General features: G+C 46.3%; 1 protein-coding gene across 3 annotated transcripts in view; it reads left to right on the plus strand.

The window, feature by feature from the left end:
- Window positions 1-20,246, plus strand: part of NSF (N-ethylmaleimide sensitive factor, vesicle fusing ATPase) — a 188,707-nt gene that overhangs the window by 87,592 nt on the left and 80,869 nt on the right. For all 3 annotated transcript variants that reach the window (XM_048829795.2, XM_048829796.2, XM_048829799.2), the window contains exons 9-11: window positions 8,630-8,829; window positions 16,443-16,608; window positions 18,153-18,227. In XM_048829795.2, the coding sequence (XP_048685752.1) occupies window positions 8,630-8,829; window positions 16,443-16,608; window positions 18,153-18,227 (441 nt within the window). The remainder of the gene's footprint in view (window positions 1-8,629; window positions 8,830-16,442; window positions 16,609-18,152; window positions 18,228-20,246) is intronic.

Below are 20,246 nucleotides of genomic sequence, written 5' to 3' on the forward strand. Positions count from 1 at the left end.
TCGTTGCTGTGTCGACATATCCCGAGGGTCCTGGAGACCTGGTGGATGGGGATAATAAGGATGAGACAGGAGTACTGTTTTCAGGACAGAGAAGGGTAGGGAAGGTGTGGGGAGCAATACATGTCAAATGCAGCTGGTGTCCAAGTGTGGGTGAGGGACTGTAAGGGATTCTGTTAGCCTGTGAGGTGAGAGGCAGTTTTAAGTCTGCACATCCTGAGCGCCCGATTGTTTGAGCCTCATCCTCCCTCACATGGGGAGGGTGGTGAAATTCAGTAGTGGACTAAATCACAAATTGCATGGCAGGGGTTTAGCCAAGGAAGGCGTCTCCCAGTGAGCTCTTCCCTTGTTCTTTAACATGCTTGGTGGTGGCAGCAGAGGGTTCAAGGACAAGGCAAAGTTCGTACCTTGGGGAAGTTTTTAACCTAAGCTGGTAAGAATAAGCTTAGGGGGTCTTTCATGCAGGTCCCCACATCTGTACTCTAGGGTTCAGAGTGGGGAAGGAACCTTGACATTTAACCCTTTGCTGGAGCTACTGAATGTCTGGTCGTTTGGAGCGCGTCAGTCCCTGTCTTTAATATTACAGTTAATAAAGTTGCATTCTGCTGTTTTAAATCCATTTGTGTGTCTGTTTGCTCCCCTGTTTGCTCCCCTGTTTGTCATCATCAGTTGAAAATTAGGGCTCTTGCTGCAAACACTGGAACATGTTTTCCACTTGCTGCAAACACTGGAACATCATATGATTCTATGATTCTATGATCACTACCCCTTCCTGCTTCTCCACATGGGCTGATCACTGTGGACTACATGGCTCTGGGAAGAAGGATAAAGGAGTTTGAGGCACAAGTGGTGTTTTCATCCGTAGAAGGAAAAGGCCTGGGTAGAGACTGTCCAATTGTGGAAGTCAACGAATGGCTACGCAGGTGGTGTCAGAGAGAAGGCTTTGGATTCTTTGACCATGGGATGGTGTTCCAAAAAGGAGGAGAGCTAGGCAGAGACGGGCTCCACCTAACGAAGAGAGGGCAGAGCATCTTCGGAAGCAGGCTGGCTAACCTAGTGAGGAGTGCTTTAAACTAGGTTCACCGGGGGAGGAGACCAAAGCCCTGAGGTAAGTGGGGACGTGGGATACCGGGAGGAAGCACAAGCAGGAGAACGCGAAAGGGGAGGGCTCCTGCCTCATACTAAGAAAGCAGGACAAACAGCAAGTTATCTCAAGTGGCTATACACAAATGCAAGAAGCCTGGGAAACAAGCAGGGAGAACTGGAAGTCCTGGCACAGTCAAGGAATTATGATGTGATTGGAATAACAGAGACTTGGTGGGATAACTCACATGACTGGAGTACTGTCATGGATGGATATAAACTGTTCAGGAAGGACAGGCGGGGCAGAAAAGGTCAGGGAGTTGCATTGTATGTAAGAGAGCAGTATGACTGCTCAGAGCTCCGCTATGAAACTGCAGAAAAACCTGAGTGTCTCTGGATTAAGTTTAGAAGCGTGAGCAACAAGGGTGATGTCATGGTGGGAGTCTGCTATAGACCACCGGACCAGGGGGATGAGGTGGACGAGGCTTTCTTCCGGCAACTAACGGAAGTTACTAGATCGCAGGCCCTAGTTCTCATGGGAGACTTCAATCACTCTAATATCTGCTGGGAGAGCAATAAGTGCAATAAGCAATAATAAGAGCAATAAGAGCAATAAGCAATAATAATCCCAGCAATTTAACTGGGATTTGGTCCTGCTTCGAGCAGGGGGTTGGACTAGATGACCTTCTGGGGTCCCTTCCAACCCTTATATTCTATGATTCTATGATTCTATGTGTATTTTTCACAGGGCTGCGTATGATGGAGCTGCTGTAGGCTTAATTTTCAATTACAGTGGAATAGCTAGCTAAGGGTATGTCTACACTACGAAATTAGGTCGAATTTATAGAAGTCGATTTTTTAGGAAGCGATTTTATACAGTTGATTGTGTGTCCTCACTAAGACCATTACGTCGGCGGAGTGCGTCCACAGTACCGTGGCTAGCATCGACTTTTGGAGTGTTGCACTGTGGGTAGCTATCCCACAGTTCCTTCAGTCTCCGCTGTCCATTGGAATTCTGGGTTAAGCTCCCAATACCTGATGGGGCAAAAACATTGTCACGGGTGGTTTTGGGTACATGTCATCAGACGCCCCTCCCTCCGTGAAAGCAACGGCAGACAATCGTTTCGCTCCTTTTTTCCGTATGGACACCATACTGCTTTCAGCAGACGGTGCAGTAGGACTGCTCACCGTCATCATCGAACCACCGCTTCCGCTGTCACTCTGCTCTCCTGCTCGTGTCTCGATAGCGAATTTCTCCATGTTGGCTGTCATGGGCTCCCACTTCTGCTGCCACTCTGCTCTCCTGCTCTCATGAATCCACCTCGCGGGTCCTCTCATCATTCTCAATAAATATCTATTCTTGTGGCATCCATTGTCAGCCGCTGCTTCCGCTGCAACTCTGCTCTCCTGCAGACGCCGTACCACAGCAAGCATGGAGCCTGCTCAGATCACCGCGGGAGTTATGAGCATTGTAAACATCTTGCGCATTATCCTGCAGTAGGTGCAGAACCAAAACCTGCAGAAGCAGGCGAGGAGGCGGCGGCAGCGTGGTGATGAGAGTGATGAGGATATGGACACAGACTTCTCTCAAAGTATGGGCCCCGGCAGTTTGGACATCCTGGTGGCAATGGGGCAGGCTCATGCTGTGGAATGCCGATTCTGGGCCCGGGAAACAAGCACAGACTGGTGGGACCGCATAGTGTTGTAAGTCTGGGATGATTCCCAGTGGCTGCGAAACTTTCGCATGTGTAGGGGCACTTTCATGGAACTTTGTGACTTGCTTTCCCGTGCCCTGAAGTGCAGGAATACCAAAATGAGAGCAGCCCTTACAGTTCACAAGCGAGTGGTGATAGCCCTCTGGAAGCTTGCAACGCCAGACAGCTACCTGTCAGTTGGGAATCAATTTGGAGTAGGCAAATCTACTGTGTGGGCTGCTGTGATGCAAGTAGCCAACGCAATCACTGAGCTGTTGCTATCAAGGATAGTGACTCTGGGAACCGTGCAGGTCATTGTGGATGGCTTTGCTGCAATGGGATTCCCTAACTGTGGTGGGGCTGTAGACGGAACGCACATCCCTATCTTGGGACCGGACCAGCAGGGCAGCCATTACATGAACCACAAGGGGTACTTTTCAATGGTGCTGCAAGCACTGGTGGATCACAAGGGAAGTTTCACCAGCATCAACGTGGGATGGCTGGGAAAGGAACATGACACTTGCATCTTCAGGAACTCTGGTCTGTTTGAGCAGCTGCAGGAAGGGGCTTACTTTCCAGACCAGAAAATAACCGTTGGGGATGTTGAAATGCCTATAGTTATCCCTGGGGACCCAGCCTACCCCTTAATGCCCTGGCTCATGAAGCCATACACAGGCAGCCTGGACAGGAGTCAGGAGCTGTTCAACTCTAGGCTGAGGAAGTGCAGAATGGCGGTAGAACGTGCCTTTGGACGTTTAAAAGCGCGCTGGCACAGTTTACTGACTTGGTTAGACCTCAGCGCAACTAAAATTCCCACTGTTATGGCTGCTCGCTGTGCGCTCCACAGTCTCTGTGAGAGTAAGGGGGAGACGTTTATGGCGGGGTGGGAGGTTGAGGCAAATTGCCTGACTGCTGATTTCGTGCAGCCAGACACCAGGGCAATTAGAAGAGCCCAGCAGGAAGTGCTGCGCATCAGAGAAGCTTTGAAAACCAGTTTCATGACTGGCGAGGGTACTGTGTGACAGTTCTGTTTTTTTCTCCTTGATGAAAACCTGCCCCCTTGGTTCTCTCTACTTCCCTGTAAGCCAACCGCCCTCCCCCCTGCGATCACTGCTTGCAGAGGCAATAAAATCATTGTTGTTTCAAATACATGCATTCTTTATTCATTCGTCACACAAATAGAGGGAAAACTGCCAAGGTAGCCCGAGAGGGGTGGGGGAGGAGGGAAGCACCGGGTGGGGTGGTGGATGAGGGGAGGAGGGAAGGACAAGGCCACACTGCACTTCAAAACTTATTGAATTCCAGCCTTCTGTTGCTTGGGCAGTCCTCTGAGGTGGAGTGGTTGGGTGCCTGCAGGCTCTCTTCTCTTCCCCCCCCCCCCCCACATTCTTGGGCATCTGGGTGAGGAGGCTATGGAACTTGGGGAGGAGGGCGGATGGTTACACAGGGGCTGCAGCAGCGGTCTGCGCTCCTGCTGCCTTTCTGCAGCTCAACCATACGCTGGAGCACATCAGTTGATCCTCCAGTAGTCTCAGCATTGCATCCTGCCTCCTCTCATCACGCTGCCACCACCTATCATCTTGATCCCGCCACCGCTCCTCTTGCTCCCCCTCCTGTCCACGCGTTCATTTTGTGCTTTCCTGGACTCTGACATTGCTTGCCTCCACTCATTCTGCTGAGCTCTTTCAGTGCAGGAGGACTGCATGAGCTCAGAGAACATTTCATTGCAAGTGTGGTTTTGTTCACCACCTTATCTGCGCTAGCCTGTGGGACGGAGATGATAGGGGGAGCGTTGAAACATTTGCAGCTGCAGGTGGAAAAAAAGGGAGAGTAGTATTTAAAAAGACACGTTTTAGAGAACAATGGGTAGACTCTTTCACAGTGAACCAAGCTGTTAACATTACATAGCACATGTGCTGTTGGTACAAGGTCGTGGCCCCCCCCCCCCCCCGCCCAATTCTCTGGGATAATCGCTTCACCCCTCCCCCCATCGCGTGGCTAATAGCGGGGATGATTTGTTTTCAGCGACAGGCAAACAGCCCAGCAGGAACGGCCACCTCTGAATGTCCCCTTAATAAAATTCCCCTATTTCAACCAGGTGACCATGAATGATATCACTCTCCTGAGGATAACACAGAGAGATAAAGAACAGATGTTGCTTGAATGCCAGCAAGCACTGGGACATACACTGCCATGCTTTCTTATGCAGTGATTCCAGACTACGTGCTACTGGCCTGGCGTCGTTAAGTGTCCTACCATGGAGGAGGGAATAAGGCTGCCCTCCCCAGAAACAGGGGTGAGGTAGTGGTAGGGGCACCCCCTAGAATTGCATGCAGCTCATCATAGAAGCAGCATGTCTGGGGGTCTGACCCGGAGCGGCCGTTTGCCTCTTCGGATTTTTGGTAGGCTTGCCTGAGGTCCTTAAGTTTCACATGGCACTGCTGCAGGTCCCTGTTATAGCCTCTGTCCTTCATGCCCTTGGAGATTTTTTCAAATATTTTGGCATTTCGTCTTTTAGCACGGAGTTCTGATAGCACGTATTCATCTCCCCACACAGCTATCAGATCCAGTACCTCCCATTCGGTCCATGCTGGAGCTCTTTTGCAGTTCTGGGACTGCATGGTCACCTGTGCTGATGAGCTCTGGATAGTCACCTCTGCTGATGTCCTCGCCACGCTGGCCAAACAGGAAATGAAATTCAGAAGTTCCTGGTGCTTTTCCTGTGTACCTGGCTAGCGCATCTGAGTTGAAAGTGCTGTCCAGAGCAGACACAATGGAGCACTCTGGGATAGCTCCCGGAGGCCAATACCGTCTAATTGCGTCCACACTACCCCAAATTTGACCTGGCGATGTTGATTTCATCGCTAATCCCCTTGTTGGGGAGGAGTACAGAAATCAATTTTAAGAGCTCTTTAAGTCGACAAAAATGGCTTCGTCATGTGGACGGGTGCAGGGTTAAATCGATCTAATGCTGCTAAAATCGACCTAAACTCGTAGTATAGACCAGGGCTAAGATTTTTGTGTTTGACACTGAATGCATCACCATGTCATCTGAGCCCCTAAAATCCTGCATCTTTGTTGGAGTGCTGGTTTAGGATTACTGTGGAAAGTCTTGGAACTTGCTCGTGATGTAAAATCTCATCCATAAATGTTGCATTAAATGCATTTGTATGTATTCAATAAATAGTCCTGTGTTGTGTTCATAGTGGGGTTTGGTTAATTTTTCCTATTGATCCTGTAGTAGTTCAGTTTTCTTGGCTGACAAAAAGACACTCAGTTGTGTTGCTAGGTTAAAATTGCTCACTTTGAAAGATCTCTTGCTGGATAAGCTACTTTGGTTTATATCTTGCCTGTCTGGTACCAATTTTATTCAGCTATATCTGTGCTGCTAAGATTGTTCGTGTTTTCATAAGTTGCAGCCATGCTACATCTAAGGATTTTACTTCTTCCTTTAGGGCCTTTTTGAGAAGCCGCCTAATGTAATGAAATCTTCCTTTTTAATGTTCAGGGTCAATCAGTTTATGGTATATCGCATCTCCCTAGGCAGGGCCATCTTAATAACTTTGCAGGCCCCTGGATGCAGTGTAAATTTGGCGCCCCTATTATATTACAGTAGGAAATAAACAGTAATTATTGTCTTTAAAATTTTATTGTGAACCAAAACACAACATAGTTGTAACAGAAAAGAATGTATATATATTTTGCTGGTTTAAAAGCATCACTTTCTAGATTTGCAAGCAACAAAGTCACAAATCACATCTGCAAATTCAATTTCCTGAAGCGCTTCGGACTCAGTATTCATCAGAGCCTGCATAAAATATTTTTTCCCACGTCACTGCTGTGGTCCTCTTTCTGCAGGGGACCCTGGACACATGGCCAGTTTGCCCCTGGCTTAAGACATCCTTGCATATGCTGAACCTGATTCTGTTGTGGTTGCTATTACTTAGTGGCTCAGCTACAGTTAATTCTTGTATTAACTTGTGTGTGTTGTTTAAGCCTCTTCCCTTGTGTGCTCTAGAGCTAGCTGTTCTAAGCAAGCTTTTAAAGTTTCACACTGTTGCTTCTTTCAGCTTTGTTCCATTGTGCCAGTTGACCAGTTTATCTGGGGGTAGTTAAACTCCATTATCATCATTTTCTTAGACTGTGCTGCCTATTTGATCTCTCTTGACATTTTGCAGTCAATTTCCTTTTCTTTGTTTTGAGGTGGTATGTATAGCCTGATGAATATTTTTGCAACTTGGTGTTTGTATTTGTCCTGGTTTAGTTGGGTGGGTCTCACCACTCAGAATGTTTATCTCACTGTTCTGTAGAATCTTTTTCAACCCACCATTACTCCCCCACTTCTTCAGCCTAGTCTATAGCCAGGGATTACAGTATCCAACAGACATTTTTTTTAAATTCTGCCATCTTTCCATAAGAGATATGATATGGTCTTCCATTGCAAGGCACTCTAGTTCATCTATTTTTACTTTTAAGCTTTCCATATTTGTATATATAAACGTATAGTTTCATTTTAACCAGATGCCAGTTAACAGTTTTATTTACCTGTCTTAGGATTTATACTGCCACCGATCATCACTGTATTTTATTGCATACATATTTTTCTCTCATATGGGTCATTAGCTAGTTAGAACCTACTACCTTCAGATGCGTAGCACAGAGTGATAGATTTGCCATCACTTAAAAACTTAGAATCAGGATTGGATGGCTTTCTAAACTCTATTCTAGGTCCCTCATAAGTTCTGGGCTTGATGTAGGAGTCACTGTGTGAAATTCTCTGGCCTGTGCTATGTAGGCAGTCATACTAGATGGGGATCCAGTGCTGTTTCTACTGGGGTCCTGGATGGATGTACTCTTGGCCCAATGCTGTTAAATATCTTTATCAATGAAGTGAAAGAACATAGGGATAGTCAGACTGGATCAGACCCGTGGACCATCTAGTCTAGTGCCTTGACTCAGAATGTCGCCTGCACCAGATGCTTCAGAGGAAGGTGCAAGAAACCCTGGGGTATGTAGATGTAGGATAATCTGCCTAAACCTAACAGCTAAAAGAGGGCTTGAGCTCTGAAGCATAAGTTTTATATTCCTTCCAGAAATTACTGTATTAACTATAACACTGGATAGTGTTGGTATCCATAGAAATGGCCAACCCCTCTTTTGAATCTTACCAAATTCTTGGCCTGAGTGATATCTTGTGGCAATGTGTTCCACAGTCTAATTATGCATAGTGTGAAAATATCAAATCATTGCTAGTAAAGTTTACAGATGACATGAACTGGTCGACTGGTAAATAAGTCAGTTGTACGAGCAATCAGGATCACATGGTAAACTGAACTCATTTGAGTAACATGCCTTACAGTTAGAGAAATTTTAAGAAGCTCACCGATTCATCAAAAAGAAGATTAAATCTAGCACACAAAGGCTGAAATCTAAAGGTGGACAAATTCAAACTAAAAATTAAGAGAATAACCACTAGAACAAGTTCTCCTGGGACGTGTTGGATTCTCCATCACCTGAAGTCTTTAAATCAAGGGGAAAAAATAAGCTCTAACTCAACCAAAAGTTCACATCACTGTGTGAAATTCTCTGGCCTGCATTATGCAGGAAGTCAGGCTAGATGATTTAATGGTCTCTACCGACCTTAAAAATATATTAATCTATTAAAAGAGTTTCCAGAATGAGAACAAGGAAAGGCCCAGTGTGTCAGGTACAGGAGCCATTTTAGCAGCACGTTTTCTCTTCTCCCTGCTCCTATTTAACCTGCACAGGCTCACACAAAACCTTCAGTTTCCCATTAACAGGTACTTTTTTATATCTTTCAGTTACTTTGCTTCTTATGTTTCCTTTTTTTCTAGGCTGCAAGCACGTGAAAGGCATCCTGTTATATGGACCGCCAGGCTGTGGTAAAACACTGATGGCTAGACAGATTGGCAAGATGCTGAATGCCAGAGAGCCAAAGGTGGTCAATGGTCCAGAAATCCTCAACAAATATGTAGGAGAGTCTGAGGCCAACATCCGCAAGCTCTTTGCTGATGCAGAAGAGGAGCAAAGGAGGGTAATGCAATAATAAATAAGTAGCAAGGTCAATATGCCTAGGTATGAAGAATGACGGAAGGTTTACTTTTCAATAAGTCTTGGAACACCAGGGAAGTTCCAGAAGACTGGAGGAAAGCTAATGTTGTGCCAATATTTAAAAAGGATAAACAGCTAAGATAATGGAGCAGTTGATAAGGGGCTTGATTAATAGAGAACTAAAGGAGGGTAATATAATTAATGCCAATCAACATGGATTTATGAAAAATAAATCCTGTTAAACTAACTTGATTTCTTTTTCTGATGAGATAACAAGTTTGGTTGATAAAGTTAATAGTGTTAACGTAATATACTTGAACTTTTGTAAGGCATTTGACTTGGTACTGCATGACATTTTGATTAACATACTACAAAGATATAAAATTAACACGGCACACATGAAATGGATTAAAAGTTGGCTAACTGATAGGTCTCAAAATGTCGTTGCAAACACAGAATGATCATCGAACGGGAGTGTTTCTAGTGCCCCCCCTTTCCCCCCCTCCCACGGATTGGTTCTTGGCTATTTATCATTTTTATTAATAACATGGAAGAAAACGTAAAATCATCACAGATAAAGTTTGCAGGTGACACAAATTGAGGGAGTGATGTATAATTAAGGGGCAGGTCACTGATACAGAGCAATCTGGGTTGCTTGGTTAGCTTGTGGAAGCTCACAACGTGTTTTAATAGAAATGTAAATTTCTGCAGTTGGAACAAAGAATGTAGGCTTTACTTACAGGATGGGAGACTCTGTCCTGGGAAACAATGATTCTGAAAAAGATTTGGGGGTCATGGGAGACATTCAGTTGAACATGAGCTCCCAGTGTGAAGCCGAATCTCAGGGAGGAGCAGAGAGGTTATTTTATCTTGCATCCGATGAAGTGAGCTGTAGCTCACGAAAGCTTATACTCAAATAAATTGGTTAGTCTCTAAGGTGCCACAAGTACTCCTTTTCTTTTTACCTCTGTATGTGGCACTGATGTGACCACTGCTGGAATCGTGTGTCCAGTTCCAGTGTCCATGATTCAAGAAGGATGTTGATAAATTGGAGATACAGTCAGAGAAGAGTCATGAAAACGATTAAAGGATTAGAAAACCTGCCTTACAGTGATAGACTCAAGGAGCTCAACCTGTTTAACAAAGAGAAGGTTAAGGGATGATTTGATTACAGTCTGTAAGTATCTACATGGGGAACAAATATATGGCAATGGACTCTTCGGTCTATCAGAGAAAGATATAACATGATCTAATGGCTGGATAGCTAGACAAATTCAGAGTGGAAATAAGGCATAATTTTTTGAAGTGAGTGTAATTAATCAACGGAACAACCTACCAAGGGTCATGATGGATTTTCCATCACTGATTGGTTTGAAATCAAGATTGGATGTTTGTCTAAAAGATCTGTTTTAGGAATTATTTTTTGGACTTTCTATAGTGTGTGCTGTGCAGGTCAGACTGGATAACCATAATGGTCGCTTCTGGCCTTGGAATCTAGGACTAATGGGAAGATTATTGCCCCGTGCATTGAGAGAGTGACTCACTGATCAGCATTTGGTGTTATTACTCCCGGGAGTCACTTTGTGAATCTGAACGCCAATAGTTTCCCCTATTAACAATAAAACTGTCCCCATTCTGTCCCTTCCAGGCTACATGTGTACCCTAAAAGTACTGCAGTTTCACTTATGTACTGAGTCATGATTTGAGCTGTAAGTAGGGTTGCCAACTTTCTATTCGCACAAAACCGAACACCCTTGCCGAGACCCTGCCTCCCGTTCACTCCATCCCCCCTCCCTCTGTCGCTTGCTCTCCCCACCCTCACTCACTGGCTCATTTTCACCAGGCTGGCTGAGGTGAGGGCTCTGGCTGGGGGTGTGGGCTCTGGGCTGGTGCCAGGGATGAGGGCTGTGGTGTGCAGGAGGGGGCACCAGGCTTGGGGAGTGGAGCTGAGGGGTTTGGAGTATGGGAGGGGGCTCCGGGCTGAGGCAGAGGGTTGGGGTGTGGGAGGTGGTGTGGGCTATGGGCTGGGGGTGCAAGTTCTGGGGTCGGGCCAGAAATGAGGGGTTCAGTGTGTGGGAGGGGGCTGGGGCAGGAAATTGGGGTGCAAGGGAGGTGAGGGCTCTGGCTAGGTGTGCGGGCTCTGGGGTGGGACTGGGGATGAGCGCGTTGGGGTACAGGAGGGTGCTCTGGGCTGGCACTGAGGGGTTCGGAGGGTGGGAAGGGGATCAGGGATGGGTCAGGGGCGCAGGCTTCAGGTGGCGCTTATCTGAAGCAGCTCCTGGAAGCAGTGGCATGTTCCCCTTCTGGCTCCTATGGCTCTGGTTCATTGGTTCCCGGCCCATGGGAGGAGCAGGGGCAGTGCTTGGGGCAGCAGCAGCATGTGGAGACCCCTGGCTGCCCCTACGCTTAGGAGCCGGAGGGGGGGACATGCCGGCTGCTTCCCGGGAGCCACACGGTGTGGAGGCTAGCAGGGAGCCTGCCTTAGCCCTGCTGCACGGTGCCGCCAATCGGACAGTCAATGGCACGGTCAGTGGTGCTAACCAGAGCTGCCAGGATCCCTTTTCAACCAGGTGTTGCGGTCGCCCAATCTGTTAACTGCTGACAACACTTAGATCCTATGGTGAGAGGAGATGCTAGTGTAGGTTGGGTTAGATAGCCCTCCTCCAATATTAGAACTCCAACTGGAGTAGTGGTAGCCATCTTGGACAAATAAAGGAACCTTCTCTGTCCCAGGTTTTGTGGTCATGCTCGGTTAGGATGTTATTGGCAGCCTCCTGGTAAATGTGGGAGCATTTGGAAGTATTCTTGTGGGGTTTTTTATACTGGTTTTGCATCATATTTTTCATGACTGTTTTGTATCATGCAGTCTGGTATCTGCTTCACACAGCATCAAGAGCAAGGAAATGGGTCCCAAATTTTGCTCTCAGACCCTTTGAAGTTGGTGGGAGCTTTGCCACTGACTTCAGCAGTCACAGGATAAAGACATAAACACTCAGTAAGCATAAATGCCTCAAATTCACATTTTCCTTCAGTATGCTGCACCATCGAAGTTTGGGCTCTCCTATCCTTTGTCCAAGATTGTATGATACCTTCTTCTGTCACTAATTTTTCCCCACCAAAAAACCTGGCTAGCAAGCAGGACAATAATGCTAAAGGCAGATTTTAATAGTCAGCCATAGCTTAAAAGTCTAAATACTGTTTATGTGCAGTGGAGCAGAAATAGACTGTTAGAGGCGACCCTTGGTAGTTTGTGCCTGCTACAGGAAAAGTGTCATCTCTGTGCTTTTGACAAGATCCTTTGCTGAAGGAGAGGCAGAATTTGAAGTTTATAAGGATTTGTTCTTTCCTCTAAAAAATGTACTGATCAGTTACAGCTGTAGGGCTATCAGGAGAGTGTTAATTTGAGCCCCTGCAAGTCCCTTCCTCTCCAGTTTATTGCTATAAAACTGTATCTGTGAGCTCTTTCTCTTTTGAGGTACACACCTGTTAAAATAGACCTTATGCTGGCTGGAGGGGGTGGTCCTGATGACAAGTTAGGAGATTAGGAAAGTCTTGGAAAGGTCACAATTGTAATGACTTGTGCTGGTGGCAGATTGCCAGCGCGACAGCATATTCTCGCATACTGTTCACATTGTCTCCAGCTCCTTGCTAGCCACAAAAGATTGTCTTTTGAAGCAGGATTTTGGAGGGGAGAAAATGGCTTGACAGTGTAAATATGGGCAGAAAAAAGACCCTGCCTTATTCTCTCTCCCAGTGGCATCTGGTGGATATTTGAATGGCTAGAAATGAGTGATTGAGGCTTAGATTGAGGTATTTATTGTGTATTTAGAGTTTGGCCAAGTTGGTTTGAATTAATATTCTCCTTTAAAAATGGGCTTAGGAAGAGGTAATTGGGTGCAGTGTTATGTTAAACAATCAGTTTAGAGGCCTCATCGACCGTAGGGTGTTGCATACATCCTTGCTTCTGTAGGCCGAGCGCATTGCACGCTCCAGGGGTTCCTTTCATCCTTCTGTTGCCCCATGAGTTCCCTCTGTGCCACCCTCTCTAACTCCACCCAACCCCACACTGGGGCTCTGTGTTCCCAATTCCCGCCCCCCACAAGGCTGTGTGTGTCCCACATTTCCCCCTCTGCCACATACATGGGCCTCCTCCCATTCTCCCCCTCCCCACCCCACATTACTCTCTCTTATCACTACTCCCCAAATGTAAAAGTCAAATACATCTAGGAACTCAGAATACAGACCCTACTTACAGAATGGGAGCAACTGTCCTGGGAATCGGTGATTCTGAAAAAGTCTTGCAGGGTCCTGGTGGATAACGCATAGATTCCACGGCCAGAAGGGACCATTGTGATTATCTAGACTGGCCTCCTGGATAGCACAGGCCATTGAACTTCCCCAAATAACCAGCTGAACATGAGCTTCCAGTGTGACGCTGTGTCCCAAAAGGTGAATGCGATCCTGGGATGCATAAATGGGAATATTGAGTATGAATAGGGAGGTGCTATTTCCTCTGTATTTGGTGCTTGTGTTCGCCGCTGGAATTGTGTGTCCAGTTCTGGTGTCCACAGTTCAAGAAGGATATTGATAAATTGGAGAGGGTTCAGAGCAGAACCACGAAAATGATGAAAGAATTGGAAAACCTGCCTTATAATAAAAAGAACAAGGCTTACTTGTGGCACCTTAGAGACTAACAAATTGATTTGAGCATAAGCTTTCATGGGCTAAAACCCACTTCATCAGATGTATGCAGTGGAAAATACAGTAGGAAGAGGTGTATATATATCTATATCCTTGCAACAAAGCCCGTTGCCAACTCTGTCCAGATATCTATTCAAGGGACACCATCACAGGACCTAATCACATCAGCCACACTATCAGGGGCTCGTTCACCTGCACGTCTACCAATGTGATATATGCCATCATGTGCCAGCAATGCCACTCTGCCATGTACATTGGCCAAACCGGACAGTCTCTACGCAAAAGAATAAATGGACACAAATCAGACGTCAAGAATTATAACATTCAAAAACCAGTTGGAGAACACTTCAGTCTCTTTGGTCCCTCAATTACAGACCGAAAAGTCACAATTATTCAACAAAAAAACCTTCAAAAACAGACTCCAACGAGAAACTGCAGAACTGGAATTTATTTGCAAACTGTACACCATTAAATTAGGCTTGAATAAAGACTGGGAGTTGATGAGCCATTACACAAAGTAAAAACTATTTCCCCATGCTAATTTCCCCCTATTGTTACTCACACCTTCTTGTCAACTGTTTGAAATGGCCATCCTGATTATCACTACAAAAGTTTTTTTTTCTCCTGCTGATAATAGCCCACCTTAATCGATTAGTCTAGTTAGAGTTGGTATGGCAACCCTGAATTTTTCATATTGTGTTTGTGTGTGTGTATATATCTATCTATCTATCTGTCTATCTGTCTATCTATATATATCTTCCTACTGTATTTTCCACTGCATACATCTGATGAAGTGGATTATAGCCCACGAAAGCTTATGCTCAAATAAATTTGTTAGTCTCTAAGGTGCCACAAGTACTCCTCGTTCTTTTTGCTGATACAGACTAACACGGCTACCACTCTGAAACCTGCCTTATAATGTTAGTCTTAAGGAGCTTTATCTATTTAGCTTAACAAAGAGAAGGTTAAGCAATGACATGATCACAGTCTATAAATATCTACCTGAGGAACAGAAATTTTTCTTCTACACTTGTCCTTTTATACGTGGTATACTCTCCCTGTGAAGGTACTTATACACGGTAATCAAGTCACCTTAGAGACCAGACAATGGTAGTTGAAGTGAGATGAATTCAGACTAGAAGTAAGGTATCGATTTTTATCAGTGCAGGTAATTAACTATTTGGACAACTTACCAATGGTCATAGTGGTTTCTTCATCGCTGGCCATTTTTAAATCAAAAGGTTATTCTTCATGATTACAGTGGTCCCTTCTTCTTTGATGGTCCCTGTGTGTATTCCAGCGTTGGTGCTCATGCACTCACTTTATGTGACTGAGACTGGAAGATTCTTGCTAGCAGGCGCATCTTCTAGCAAGAATCTTCTGGTCTTAGATGTGCAGAGCGCATACGCACCCATAATGGAATACAGTTTGGGAGCACACATCTGCAGCTCCACTTACTGTAAGGTGGAGGGTATTACTATAAGATGTAACCTTCCTTTCTGGCCTTAAAATCTAACAGCCCCACTGCTCTTGGGGTCCCTGTTTTGACCCTCCTGGTCTTTGCTTCTTCACTTCACCATCAGCACTCGCTCCCAAGTCCTTTCTGAGTCCCTGCTGCTTCCTCCCTTGTAAGCCAACCTTGCAAGGCTTTCTTATTTCTGTTAGAGCTCAGGCTGCTGACAAGCTCCCCAAGCAGCAAGTTAAGGTGCTGCTTCTGGACAGGGAGCAACAGATTCTTCTGCCTGCAATATCAGATTTTCTTCTGAATTGGGCTTTTCCAGTGTTCCTATTTGCAGCAGAATCCACTGGGGTTGTGTCTATTGATGTCGAGAATTTTCCCTGAAATTTTGGAATTCATGGAATGCGGTTTTCCGTAGTTATCACATGAGACAGAGGGATGGTGTTGAGTTGAGTATAGGGCCTCAACTACACTATATTGGACTGTTTTAGTCTTGTTTCCTTAAGCTATTACTAGACTACAACTTTTGGATGTAGTTTTTGCTTTATGATTCAAGCTGTAATGTGCGCAGGATCTCAAAGTGATGGTGTTACGTAAGTAAACACTTTTTCTTAATTATCTAGCTCATGGTCCAGGAGAGCAGAACTGACATGTACCTGTTTGTTCTTGTTTGGGTGAAATATATAGACACACCTACTCCCCATAAGCCACCAAGGTAGTGTCTGCTTTGACTATTTTCCTGCTCCAGACTGTGTTGAGGCATTTGCACATAGGGAAGCCCAAGGAGTGCCATGACCCCATTGTTTGCACACACAAGGGGAGCTGATATGTCTGCAAAGCACCTGAAATCATAGGAGTGTAAATGCTTTATGCTTTTGTAATGTGATCAGACTAGGATGGCAGCCTGTGCCTTTTTTAGAGAATTTCAAATATGGAGGAAAATAAGAAAAAATCCCTAAGTGACAAAAATGTTTACTCCTCTTAAAGGCCTTCTGGTATCCAGGGCCTTGTTCAAACTACTACTTAAAGGAGTTATGTTAACATGTGCTAACAGATTTTAAAATTCTCGTGTAGTCAATGCACATGCTGCATTTAACAAGTGGTAAAGTGGTCAAGTTAAAGCCAAGGGGGAGCCTTAAATTTAACTCAGCCAGTTTAACGCATGACCTCATATAGACCTAAAATGAGGTAGCACATGTTAACTAACACATGTTCTCACTCCTTTAAATCCTAGTGTAGACCAGGCAATGGAAAGTTAAGGACTTGACCTACAGGGTGTCTGCCACACAGCATTTTGTAGGATCACTGATAAAAACATGCCAATGTCTCAGTGTTCTCTCACCAGCAGGAGCCAAGAAAGGGTAGAATATTAGCCATTTTGTCTGGTCAATTTCATTGATAACTTGGAGTATTCTTATATTATTTCTTTCCAATAGCTTGGGGCAAACAGTGGTCTCCACATCATAATCTTTGATGAAATTGATGCCATCTGCAAGCAGAGAGGGAGCATGGCGGGCAGCACTGGGGTCCATGATACTGTCGTTAACCAGCTGCTGTCTAAAATCGATGGGGTGGAGCAGCTAAATAACATCCTGGTCATTGGTATGAAAACTTCAAGTGTGATGCCGCGGTTTCTAAAAATGCAGGTCAGGCAGGATACCTTGGTTTGGAAATGTGTGTTATCCACCTCCCCTCCCACTGTGCTAGCTCTAATAGAAGCTGAAAAATCCCATCACACTAAGAATGTGATGACAAATAACTACAGTTGGGCTGATGCAAGGCATTCTGGAAACAAAAACTGGACTTATTCAAATGAGCTATGCCCAGAATTGCGGCTTTTTGTCCAAGGAAAACTGTAGTGTAATGTAAGAGACTCCAATTGCTGGTCTTAGTAACAAAGGGGAAGACATTTTGTTTCTCTATTTTAAAATGCACAAGAAGAAAGAACTTATATTGACAAGAATGTCAAAGTAAAGAGCAATGAAATAAAGATTGGCTTAAGAACCCAGTGCTTAAAAGGAGAGACTTAGTGATTCAGACACCATAAAATGATAAACAATTGAGGTGGGGCTGTCTTGGCAGAATGGGAACGAAATATTTGGCTTCAACATTTGAAATTGGAGGATTTCAGCGGCGGTCTTGTGTGAATTTAGTTCTGACAAAGCTCTCCATCCTCAGGGCAGGTACAGGCCAGATGGGGGCACTGGGAGCTTCCCTGCCTTTCTCCACCAGTGTGCCTCAACCCTCATAAGCTTGGAGAGACCAAGAATGAGAGGAGCATTAAGTCTGTAGTGCAGGGGTCGGCAGCCTTTCAGAAGTGGTGTGCCGAGTCTTCATTTATTCCCTCTAATTTAAGGTTTTGCGTGCCAGTAATACATTTAATGTTTTTAGAAGTTCTCTTTCTATAAGTCTTTAATATATAACTGAACTATTGTTGTATGTAAAGTAAATAAGGTTTTAAAAATGTTTAAGAAGCTTCATTTAAAATTAAATTAAAATGCAGAGCCCCCGGGACCGGTGGCCAGGACCCAGGCAGTGTGAGTGCCACTGAAAATCCGCTCGCGTGCCACCTTTGGCACACGTACCATAGGTTGCCTACCCCTCCTGTAGCACCTGTTCATACCATAGCGCGTCTGCCAACTGAACCGTGAGCACTAGTATTGTGTTACTTTTGAATGTCCCTCTAATTGGTTCTCTACTAATTCTTTAGTTATGTCAGCTTGCTTTAGTTTTCCTTGCTCTTAAAGGCCTCTATTTGGGCTAATCCAAGACACCAGAGAGCCTTGTGGGTTCCCGTGTTCAGTCTTGTGGGGGAGCATGGGTAACCCAGTCAGTGCGGTGCTCTGTCCCCCTCCAGTGGTACCTGGCAGACAGAGATTGGTGAGTCTGCTACAGCCTTGGCTAACTGAGCTGGGTCTTGTAATTCAGGAATTGGAACTCTTGTGTTTAGATCCAGAGATGCTAGGTTCAATCCTGGCTGCTGACAACCCACAGACCTCCAAAAGTGCTGTGATTTTTTTAATAGTCCTCTTATTTTCTCTCTCAAAATCTTCTCCTTGACTTTACAAGGCTGTATTTAACATTCAGATGATAGTTAGAAACTTAGTCTCAGCTAATGCTTCTTTTGACTTCACCTTTGTAATTAGGAATGACCAACAGACCAGACCTGATTGATGAGGCCCTGTTGCGACCTGGGAGATTGGAGGTGAAAATGGAGATTGGTAAGCGGGCCAGTTGGTGCTCAGTAGGCAATAGTCTATCGCTACAGTGCGTAAGTGCCAAGTTTTGTGCAGCTCCATGTGTGACATTTTATGTAAATGATGTAATTAGCTTGTATATTTACATACAATCATAAATATTGCTTTTCAAAAGTATAGTTTTAGTGCCAGTGAAAGGCATTGGATTGACAACAGATTCCCTTGGGAGCAGGTATAGGTAGGCAGGACCTTATTCCTTAGAGCTCTCAGAACAAAAGGAATCCTAACAAATGGCAGAGAACAGCCAGAGAGGAGGTGGAGAGGCCACCTGTCTTCCTGTTTAGCAGGTGCGACTGTAGCCCCTTGTGGCAGCCAGGATGAATTGTAGCTAAGGCTTTGTTTTAGTTATGGGTATTTTTAGAAAAAGTCATGGACAGATCACGGGCAGTAAACAAAAATTCACGGCCTGTGACCTGTGCATGACTTGTACTATATACTCCTGACTAAAACTTGGTCCACAGGTGCTGGGGCGGGCGGTGGTGGCACACAGCCTGGGACCTAAGTTCCCTCTAAGCTGTGCGGCTTCACAGCAGCCTATTAAGCGCCGTGCAGGCGCTCAAGGCTGCAGTGGGGAGCGATGCTTCTCACGTGGCCCAGACCTGCTGCAGGCAGGGGAGAGGCGCCCCTTCCCCAGCCCCAACTCAGCCTTGCCTGGACCTGCCGTGGCTGGGGGAGAGGCGCCTCAGCTGAGCCCTGGTCCAGAGCTGCTGTGGCAGGGAGAGGAGCCTCTCACCCCCTAGCCCAGGTGCTGCTGCGGGGAGAGAGAGCTGGGAGGGAGTCCTCTCTTCCCGCTGTAGCCCCAGGGCAGCCTGCACCCCAAGCCTGTCATCCGCGGCCCCACCCCAAAGCCCACACCTCCCTGCACCCCAACCCATAGTCCCTCATCTCTGGCCCCACCCCAGAGCCTGCACCCCAACCCTCTGCCCCAGCCGTGAGCCTCATCCTACACTCCAAACGCCTTGGCCCCACCCCCACCATATGAATTTTGTTATGTGCACCAATGGGAAGGTGATGTGTCACACGTCACCTCTATATTGGTGCATATAACAAAATTCATTCTGCACATGGGTAAAAAAAATTAGAGGGGATGCTGCATGGAACCCCCGCTGGTGCTGGGTGGCAATGCGCAGCCTGGGACCCCTACTGGGTTTGAGGGGGGGTTGGTTAGAGGGGCTGGCAGGCTCCCTACCCGGCTCCGTGAGCTCCCTGGAAGTGGCTGGCATGTCCCTGCAGCTCCTAGGGGGAGGGAAGACCAGGAGGGCTCCCCATGCTGCCCCTGCCACGAGCTCAGGCTCTGCAGCTTCTGTTGGCTGGGAAGTGCAGCCAATGGGAGCTGCGGGGCCGGGGCCTGCAAACAGGGGCAGCACACAGAGTCCCCTGGCCTCTCCACCTAGGAGCTTCAGGGACGTGCTGGCTGCTTCTGGGGAGCCCTCCCCGCAAGGTAAGCGCCGCCCCACACCCCAACCCCCTGATACAGCCTGAGCCCCCTCCCGCACCCAAACTGCTGATGCTGTCCTTGGGGCTGTCCGAGTGTTTGGGCAGCCCCTGAGCCAGCTGCACCGGCCTCTGCAAAAGACAGACATGCAGCCTTAATTATAGCCCAAACTCCCCGGCTTGCCCATACCTCCGCTGAATGCATGAGGCCAGCCTGCCTGCATGTGTGACACGTGGCAACTGGGATTCAGGAATTGAATACAGGAGTTCCTTCTCTGCCAGTGACTTGCTGCATGATCAAATCACTTAAACCTTGTGTATCATTTTCTCCATCTGTAAATGGGGGATAATTCTGACTAAAGGCTTGTTAGACTTAGTTTGCAGCAAGCTGGGATGTGAATCTACCCTGCACTAGCTTGCCACACACTAAGTGTCTGTGTGGACCTTGCTGCTGCACAAGAAGAATTCTGTAATGCGATTTGATCTACCACGCTTTGAAATGGCAGTAAATTCAAGTGCACTAGGGAGCTCTTAGTGCACAGCCGCAGG

This window comes from Caretta caretta, chromosome 27 (genome assembly GCF_965140235.1).
Source record: "Caretta caretta isolate rCarCar2 chromosome 27, rCarCar1.hap1, whole genome shotgun sequence".
In the NCBI taxonomy this organism is placed as follows: Eukaryota; Metazoa; Chordata; order Testudines; family Cheloniidae; genus Caretta; species Caretta caretta.